This window comes from Marmota marmota, unplaced genomic scaffold (assembly GCF_001458135.2).
Source record: "Marmota marmota marmota unplaced genomic scaffold, marMar, whole genome shotgun sequence".
NCBI lineage: Eukaryota > Metazoa > Chordata > Mammalia > Rodentia > Sciuridae > Marmota > Marmota marmota.
Window position 1 is genome coordinate 6,190,041 of NW_025999900.1, and position 10,214 is coordinate 6,200,254.

The 10,214-nt window shown below is 41.6% G+C and overlaps 1 protein-coding gene across 1 annotated transcript in view; it reads left to right on the top strand.

The window, feature by feature from the left end:
- The first annotated feature begins 114 nt into the window (after nucleotides 1-114).
- Garin2 (golgi associated RAB2 interactor family member 2) overlaps nucleotides 115-10,214 on the top strand; it is a 25,423-nt gene continuing 15,323 nt past the window's right edge. Inside the window, exons 1-3 of the mRNA XM_048798432.1 lie at nucleotides 115-166; nucleotides 260-524; nucleotides 7,798-7,884. Coding sequence (XP_048654389.1) covers nucleotides 115-166; nucleotides 260-524; nucleotides 7,798-7,884 — 404 coding nt within the window. The remainder of the gene's footprint in view (nucleotides 167-259; nucleotides 525-7,797; nucleotides 7,885-10,214) is intronic.

Sequence of the window (10,214 nt, forward strand, 5' to 3'; positions counted from 1 at the left end):
TCATGATGTTCACGTTACTTTCCAGCTCTATTTGATTGCTGTGTTTCTGCTCTCTTCTATAGATTTGTTTTGGTTTTGTATATCTCTGTTGTCTCTCCTTTGTGTTGGTAGACTATGCCTGCTAAAGTGGAATCCACTGGGAAGGAATTCCGACGGCCGAGCTCCAGTGACATCACCTCTCTGCTATGGCTGGCCCCAGGCTCCTTGCCGGGGTGTCCGAATGGGGGGGTGGGACTGGACTGTCTCTGGTTGGTTTCAGCTCCTGGTCGCTGGCGGGCGGGCGGTCTCCAGCCATCCAGTCACGCGGGCAGTGGGTGGGCTGTCACCGGCGTGCAGGCGATCTCTAGCCGCCCAGTCGCGCGGGCAGCCAGCGAGCGATTGGTTGCCGGCAGGCGTGCGGTCTCCAGCCGCCCAGTCGCAGGGGCAGCGGGTGGGCTGTCGCCGGCGGGCAGGCGATCTCGAGCCGCCCAGTTGTGCGGTTGGTCGCCGGCGGGCGGGCGATCTCTAGCCGCCCAGTCGCGAGGGTCTGGCCTCTAGTCCCCTGGTTTCTCCTGCTCGTCCTGGTTTCTCCTGTCAGACCAGATTTCCCCTGAGTGATGCCTCTCGGCAGTTCAAACTGTACTCTGGGCCTGCCGTTTGTTGGGTGTGGAGGGTGTCTATTGGGAACCCCAGCACTCTACTGTTTTGATTTTTTCCGCTTGCCCCTCCCCCAGCGCTGGCTAGACAGGTTTCGTTTTCGCTGCTGATGGGAGGGGGAGTTGAAGGTCAGGTGTCTCTAGTTTTCCCCGTCTTTATGCAGGCTCGCTCTGATAATCCCTCCCCCGGAAAGCCTAGGAGAGATTTTATGCGAATTCCCCGCTGTATGGGAGCTGAGCTGAGTAACACACACCTGTTTTATTGTTGCAATCTGTCGGAGAGTGGTGGTGGTTACTTCAGCTCTCCAAGATGGTGGCCTCTGGTTTCCTTGGTGGAGTTTCCTTTGTGGGGGATAGAACTGTACCACTTCCTTCCCCGTCTGAAATCCTAAACTCAGCCCGGGGCTCAGTGGGTGCTCAGCCGGCAGGATTCCACAGAATCTGCAGCAATGTTTCTTCCTGCTTGCTGGTCGCTTCTCGGTGGTGCCCTCCGTCTGTAACCGCGGGGTGGGCCGCGCGGATCAGTCAGCCCGGATCTCCCATGGGAACTGCAATAGTGGATTTGGAGCTGAGAGATCATCACTTATCAAATGACTGAGAAGGAGTTCTCCAAATAGGTGACATTTGAGCTGGGTTCTAATATATGAAAATAAGCCCCATATATGAAAAGTTGGGAAAAGAGCATTTCAGAGGAAAGGGCTTAAAAAATATAACATCAGGATGGAGACAGAAGTACGATGAGGAAGGGGAAAGTGGTCTGAAATACAACTGGAGAAAACTGAAGCCAGGACAGAGTCAGATCATGCTCACCAGAGTATAGTATTGTGGGTGTAGCATTAAATAGACACCCACAACTTATGATGTGTGTCACATAATCTAAGAGCACTGGGAAGCCACTATAATTTAAGAAAGAAAGAAGGCAATTATTTACTAAACACCAATTGGATGCAAGGTGCCATGTTAAACAAGGTTCCTGGACAAGTAACTCATTCCATCTGCCTCCCAGACCTGTTTCTCTGCCTAGATTTTGTTTCCTAGTTACTAGCACCATCATTCACTCCGTTTCTGAAATGAGAAATTTCTGAGTCATCTTACTTCTCACTCCCTACATCCAGTGAGTCACCAAATTCTGACTCTACTAACAGTTCCTAAATTATCTCCCTCTTTTCCATTCCTTCTGCCACTACTTTGGACTCTGTGCCTCGCCAGAATTACTTTCCCAAAATCTATCCCTTTCACTGCTATCAGAGTGATCAATTCAGAAAATAAATCTCCCCATGGAAACCTCTTCAGTAGAAAACCTCTGCAGAGATGAGGTTCCAGTGCCCAGTTATTACATTCAAAGCCCTTTACAGTCTACTCCCTCCCTCTTCTAACCTCATTTTTCTCCACTCCAACTTTATGTAAGACCAGACCATTTCCAGTTACTCCTTCAAACCCTGTCATTTGATGCCTCATTGACTTTGCTCAGGCTAACTAATCTTTCAAGACTCTACTTGAGGGAGGGCTGGGATAAAGCTCAGTGACAGAGCACTTGCCTAGTACACCACACACAGAGATTTAGCTTAAGCAGTAGCTCCTCCAGGAAGCCTTCCCTAAATCCCCAGATTGAACAAAGTGCCTCTCATCTGTGCTCCAGAGTCCCCTCTGTCTCACTACACCTTGAAATAATTTGTTTACATCCCTTCTCCCCAACTCTATGGCAGGTTCCTTGAAGGCAGAGACTGTTCATCTTTGTAGACTATCAAGGCTTGGTTCCCAGTGTGTAATAGGTGCTCATTCCTGAACTGATCAACAGAACTGATCTTGCATAGCACTCACCAGAAAGCCAGAGACAGAACATGGAAGAACCTTCTTATTCAAAGCTTACAACACACAGCAGAGAGGACCCAATGAAGGCAAGAACAAGCAGGCCCAGCTCATGGGAGCAAGGACAGGGGTAATTGGTCACGGATCTCATGTTGACAAAGTGCTTCAAATTTGATTTATGGCATCATCTCCAGACAAAGTCATAAATATGTTTTAATATTTTGTGCATGTTAAAATGCATTAATATTTGAAAAGCAAATAATTAAAACATACCATAATTTTTATTTCTCTCTTTTGGTATTTCTTCACTTTTTCATACTTCAGTAGCCTCAAAAAAGAAGAAACACCAAATGATTTTATCAAGCTACTTCAGAATTAAATTAATATCATCAAAACTGAATAAATGCAACTAGATTTATGCAAAAATGTTTCCTGGTTGTGGAACAGGGAGAATAGGAACATGGCAAGTATTCCTGATGATGCTATATTAGGTAAGAAATATGCTGAATAGGTGAATAGAAACCTAGTCACTGGTCCTAGAGGTATGACTACAGGAAGAGTTCATCCATCTGAAAGTTGGTACTCAGCATAAAATATGGAGAACTGAGCTTCCAAGGCAAAAAAACAACACATTCCCAGTGCCTTCATAGGGAGAGCCTGCCCTTTTCTGAAGACTGAACATACGTGTTTTGAACTCTTTGCAGAGCCTGAGCCATCAACTCTTCAAGCTATACATCCAGCCCTCTACTCTGCTTCTGGGAAAGTTTCCTGATGCGTATCCTGTGGGAGTGAATGCCATCAACTCCCTGACAGCCACACCTGGTCCCAAATGGCAGTTACTCTCTTGTTATAAGAACACCATCACTGTTCATGTTTATTCTGAGAAACTATAATACTATCTGGGCCTGGCCAAAAGCAAGCAGAATATAAAGACTTAAATGAAGTGAATTCACGCGAGTTAACTCAGAAACTTAAACCTGAGTGACTGAATTCCCCTCCCAGGCCTGAGTAGCTAGCTAGCAGCCCCTGGTGTGTGTCCTCATAAGTAGGCAATAAGGGAGCTAGAGAGATGGGCATCTGTAGCACTTGACTTAGATATAAAAGTGAAGGATATAGGGAGAACCCCAGACACACAGAAAGGCAGGAAAAAACAACCCTAATCACATATTATCAAGAAAAATGATTCCTTCAGAAAAAGGAAACCATGAATTTATTTGAAGCCATTTATTCATCTGATGAACAGTTGTTGAGTTCCTTCTTAACAAGTGTCCAGAAAACACTAGATGCTGAAGTTACCAAGATAAAACAGCCAAGTTATACATCTGGCCCTCAACCCTATTTCCAAGCAGAGCTGCCCTATAAGAATGCTGCATCCTTTTGCAGCTTTTCTTCACAAAGTGGCTTAAATATGTTTAAATCTGAAAATTAGGATATAGGAAGACTGAATGTCACATTATCAGTTGAATGATAAACGATGTAAAGTATTTTCAAATTTCACTGTATACTATCTTTTCCACTGTAATACTATTTCTAGGTTGTTTTCTCCCCAAGGAAACCCTGAAATTGTCACAGGCCACAAGAACTTCTACCTGTTCCCCAGGAATGCTGAGGATAAGTCACCTCAGTGGCTGATCTCCAGGCCTGCTTCTCGCCGGTGCTCTTCTCTTACTTCAGGGCTATGTCAGCACATTATGATGCAGGAGCAATAGAACAATGCCCAGAGCAGCCTGGCTTGCACTTCTTTTGCCAGTGGTTAGTTTCCTGCCTGGTAGACATAAACACCTCCTCCTAAAGCAATGTGAAAAGAGTGGTAACGTGTTTTGGGAGGTTATTCTCCTATTCAACATCCAGATTTCCAGAGACCTATTTCAGCCTCATCTCCATGTAAGTGTCTGTTTGGTTGCTGCAACTTTGGTGTGAACCTGAGGGACAAGGGAATCAATAATTTGAGTAATGCTGATCATTTGAGGGTAGAAATGTCTCCTTTCTTTCCATCTTCTTCTTTTCCTTCTATTTTCTTTTCTTGTACTTCAACCAGAACAATCAGGAAACTCAGAAACTTAAACCTGAGTGATTGAATTCCTTTTTCTTAAAAATCTTATTGACAGTTTGAGTTTGAAATGAAACCTTGCTATCAGGATTACTATTAAATTTTGATTTTTCAAACTACTAATCTACTTTTCTTCCATTAGAAATTATGAGTTGAATAAATATATTGGAGTAACATTATTTTTAGTTAGTAAAATGCAAAAGAAGATCCAAAATGCAGAGTCTGCTGTTCAAAGCTGAAAGATTGAGGTGGGAGCATGGTTGTGAAGAAAGAAGAGGCTACACAGTCAGATCTTTTTCCAAGAGGAAACCAGAATTGCAACCTAGAATCATGACAGACCTATCCTAAAAATATTTTTTAATGTATTATGAATCTTAGAAAAAAATCCTGTAGATAAAATAGGATGCTTCAAAGTACTGTGAAGAATTAATCTCAAGTGCAAAGTACCGCAGAGAACATATTAATGAATGACTGGTAAACAACATAATTTAAGAGCTATCATATAACTACAAAGAAAAAGCATAATAGGGGCTGGCAATGCCACTCAGCGATGGAGGGTTTGCGAGCATACGTGAGGCCCTAGGTTCCATCCTAGCACCAGGGGAAAAAAGCACAATAAAGACCACATGAGAACATAGGTGGTAGATATATGGATGTTCACTATAGAATTTTTTTCAACTTTTCCATAGGCTTCAAAATTATTTATAATAAAACATTGACGGGAAAAGACCACATGGGAATGTAAACATTTACAGAGAACATTTTAGGGGTGTGTATAGACATTCCACTGAATTAAGCAACCAGAAAACCCAAGCGAAACACTTCCATGATGGCTCCTTGGGCTCCCACTGCCTCCCCTTCCTGATTTCCATTAAGACTCAACCTCTCACATTTCAAAAAAATTTCTGATGATTGCATTTATTCTGGAAAAATAAAGATACCCAACCATCAATGCAGTATTCATATACCCCATACCAATACTGTGCTCATCCTTAACAGGCCTTGGTCATTCTTGAAACAATAAGCACAGACGGGGAAGTCCTAGGGACAGCAGCACCACATGGAGTCAGGGGCAAAGCTGAAGGAGCTCCCCTCCTGACAACTGCGATAGGTTTCCAGTGCGTGACAGGCAATGATTTGTGGTCTATAATCAGATTTAATATGGGATCTCTCTGCCTTTTCTTTAACTAAAAAAGCCAACAATGCTTTTTCAGATGAAAATTACACTACAATTCTGCAGAAAAATACAGCCCAATGGAACTGTCTACTAAATAAATGACTGAAGCACTAGCTAAACGAAATAACAGAGACTAAGGATCTTCTAGTGATAGGATAAGTCAGGGTCCCTCTCAAATAAAATTAGATTCCTTTGTGCAGTCCTTGCTCTATAGCATAATTAAAGCCCTTATCTATGATATTATTATGTATATTTCTTGCTTACTAATTAAATGTATAGGGTGTTGGATGGACCATGCAAAAGGCATAAATTGGGGGGAAAATATAAACTATGACTGGGAAAATTAATACATAATCCTGGTAGAACCTTATAACAAAAGATTCTGGGGCTGGTGGTGTAGCTCAGTGGTAGTGTACTTGGGGGTGTTAGACCCTGGGTTTGCTCCAGGACCTCAAAACCAAAACATACTGTACATCCATGAATAAAGCTAACTCTGCTTCCCCACAACAGTCTGTAGAAATCCTGCTTTGTTTCTCTGCTTTAATTTACAAATTTGTTCAACAGGTAAGTATTATAATTCCATTATATATACATTTGTCATGCCTTAATGTAATTAGTCTTTAAATATTAAAATTTAGTGTTTTTTTATTTTGAGTTTTATGTTTAGACCATCTATATATTGTAGACCAAAATACATATATATTTTTATTGTAGACCAAATATAATATATATATATATATATATATATATATATATATATATATATATATATATATATATATCTGTGTGTGTGAGTGTGTGTGTGTCTGTGTGTGTATACACACACACACAAAATTGGAGAGGTCAGACAGTACAATTTACAGATAACATAAAATCATAGTTACAACAAAACTAATCAAAATTTAACCATTAGTCCAAAATTCAAAATAATTCTAGAAAAAATATATAGAAACAAAAGTCATCACACCACATTATAAAAGAGCCTGTAACATTTTCTTCCCCTTAGCTGACCTCACCTTTGTGCCAGAGTTCAAAAATAGGGGCAACACCCCCTTATGGCTGCAGATTTCCTGCTTTACTTCCATCACTTCCCTTTCTCTCATCTTCTCCTTCCTCTCTGTGTCCACCAGCTCCCCTGGGAGATCATCTGTTCAACTGATCTCTGGAGGACTAGGTCTTAAATCCAAGGGATCTTGTGGCCACATAAATAACTGCACTGAGAAGGAACACTCCCTAGACCCAGTGACCATGTGGCACCTACTGATTAGCAAGTATCTGTAAAAAGTAGACATACCCTCCAACACATGGATGTTTTCACTTTTTTGGAATGTTGTGGGTTTTTTTTCTTTTCTTTTCAAAAATGTGTACTTCATCACCCACCTCTGGGTTTTTATTGTTGTTTTTTGTGTTTGTGTGGCACAAGGATCGAACCCAGGGTCTTACACATACTGGGCAAGTGCTTTGACACTGCCCTATGTCCCCAGGTCCATCACCTACCTCTGGATGAACCAGCTGACTACTGCATTTCCTCAAGATCATGATGAGACATGATACTATTTTATGGATCACTAAGAAAGAAAAAAATGCTGTTAATCGTATAACTTGATGCTTCTTTTTACTTAGACTTTTCCCTTACAATATCTACCTGTTGTTCCTCTCTGCCATCATCTTCTGCACATTTCTTAAAGGGCTATCCTAGGAACTTCTTCCAAGTCTCTGACATGTGTTCTGTTGGTTTTGTACTGAGACATTCTTAGTCTTAACAGAAGTTGACAACAAAAAGCTTCAGGGAATCACAAGAATACATTTTAATGGCAATTAAACACACCCAGGTAGTACAATTGATATTACTTCCTTTGCCACATTATCAAATATCTTCCTTGGCCACAAGAGCCCAGGATTTCCCTGTTTGGCAGTTTCAGGCCAACAATGAGCTAGGGACTCATGACTCCAGTTCTACTCACAGACCATAAATAGGATAATCGACAACAGCCCTCTCCGACCAGGTCTCACCCTAGTATAGTTAGAAGACAGACTCATGGACCTCGAATATGAAATAGAAGTGGGGAATGAAATTAGCTTCCTTGCTAAATACTTTACTTTTCTTTTTGATTCTTTCACGAAAGGTTTCATCATGAAAAGGAGGAAGCCCAAACTGAAGTGAGTAACAAACTTCTTTTCCAAAAGAAGATGTGGTTCAGTCCTGAGTGGAGGTAAGATTTGACAGTCCTGTGGGTGTGACATGCACAAGGTGTGCCACTCCTACTCCTGCCCTTTGCTCTCTTCCTCCCTTTCTCTCTCCCTTCCTTTTCCTCTTCCCTTTCCAAGTTCTCTTTTTCCCTTCCTCACTCCTGAGGTCTGCCCACAGGAACAGCTTTTCTAGACTTTAGAGGAGATGTATGAACTGATAGGAGAGTCTGAGCTGAGCAGGGCATGTGTAGAAGGGATGGGGAAAGTTCTTCCTTCCTTAGGTTCTGAACTGAGGCTTCCCGCTTCTTCCAGCACAGATTCCTACCTCTCTCTCTCTGTCCCACCAACACATTTGGGGCTCTATTGCTCAGGAAGAGGAGGGAACAGGAAGAGAGGGGAAGGGTGCTTTCTGTATTCCTTTGTCCTCTTTTCCTCCTTCCACCTCTCACCCTTTCCAGTTCTCACACCCACCTCTCCAAGCACCTCAGGCAGGGCGGAACATTGGGCAACAACATGAGCTCTTCTAGTTTGCTAGGAGGGTCTGAATCCTGATTTGGGGACTTCCAGGCTATGTTATGTTGGGAAGTTAATTTCTCTAAGTCTCAGTTGCCTTAAGTAAGTGTCTTAATGCTGTTATTTCATAGTGTTTTCTGAATTATATGAGAGAGTGCATTAAAGCCTTTATTTCTTGCCACTTAACAAGCACTAAATACATTCTTTTAATTATTATTTCTCATCCTCTTGTTTTTAGGTGGTGGTGGTGGTGGTGGTTATCTCTTCTTTTTTTTCCTGAATGTTCTTTTTGGGGTCTGATTTTCACATTTTTTTTAAAGAGAGAGAGAGAGAATTTCAATATTTATTTTTTAGTTATCAGCGGACACAACATCTTTCTTTGTATGTGGTGCTGAGGATCGAACCAGGGCCACACGCATGCCAGGCGAGCATGCTTCCGCTTGAGCCACATCCCCAGTCCCATCACATTTCTGTTCGTATGGATTATTTCAATTTCTTTATTTTCTTGCTCTTCTTGACTCTTTGATTTTCCCTGTACATGCATAAGATGTGGTCAAGGGGTGCCATGAAGTTGCCACCAGTGGAAAGTCTGATGGGGATAATTGTGCCTTGGCCACAGCTTATTGTGCCCAAAGCCCTTGCTCAGAGCACATCTGGCAGCAGAGGTCTCTGTATCCTGCAGTCCTGGCTGGGACCACAACAAACATGCTCACTACTTATCCTTTTGCTTGGGTGAGGGGTCTCTGAGGAAGGAAACTGTCACCCTAACTATATTTAAGAATATATATTAGTGGCATTAAATGATTTACAATGATGTTGCAACAATCACCATCATTCGTCTCCAGAACTCTTTTCATGTTGTAAAATTGAAACATTTTTTATAAACACTGGTTCCCCATCTTCCAATCCTCTGTTCCCCTAGCAACCATCATTCTACTTTGCCTCTATGATTTCACTATTCTAGGCACCTCCTTATAAGTGGGATCATCGAGCATTTATCTTTTTGTGACTGGCTTATTTCACTTAGCATAACGTCCTCAAGTAGTTTCATTCATGTTGTAGTGTGTGTCAGAATTTCCTTCCTTTTTTTGCTGCATAATATTCCTGTGTGTGTGTGTGTGTGTGTGTGTGTGTGTGAGTGTGTGAGACAGAGAGAGAGAGAGGGAGAGAGAGAGAGATTTAGTTTACTCATTCATCTTCCAGTGGACATTAAGTTGTTTCTGCATCTTAACTGTTGTTAATATTACTGCTATGAATATGAATGTACTAATATGTCTTCAGGGCTCTGATTTCAGTTCTTCTGGGTATATTCCCAGAACTGGAATTGCTGGGTTATGTGGCATTTCTATGTTTAGTATTTTGAGATAACACCATACTGTTTTCCATAGCAGCCATACTATTTCATATTCCAAACAACAGTGCACAAGGATTCAAATTTTTTCACATCCTTGCCAATAATTTTATTTTCTGGGTTTTTTTTGTTGTTGTTGTTTGTTTGTTTGTTTATTGTTTGTTTCCCTCCAGTACTGTGGATTGAACCTAGGGCATTCTACATGTTACACAAGCACTCTACACCCCCAGTCCTGTTTCTTTTTCTTTTTCTTTTCTTTCTTTCCTTCTTTCTTTCTTTCTTTCTTTCTTTCTTTCTTTCTTTCTTTCTTTCTTTCTTTCTTTTTTTGTAATAGCAGGAATCCTGAAGGATATGATGTATTATTGGAGTTGTGATATTTAGCATCTATCCATGTGGTTATTGGCCATTTGTGTATCTTTGGAGGAATATCTGTTTAAGTGGGAAAGGTGATTTTTTTAATGTCTGATCACACTACATTCTGGGTTCTTA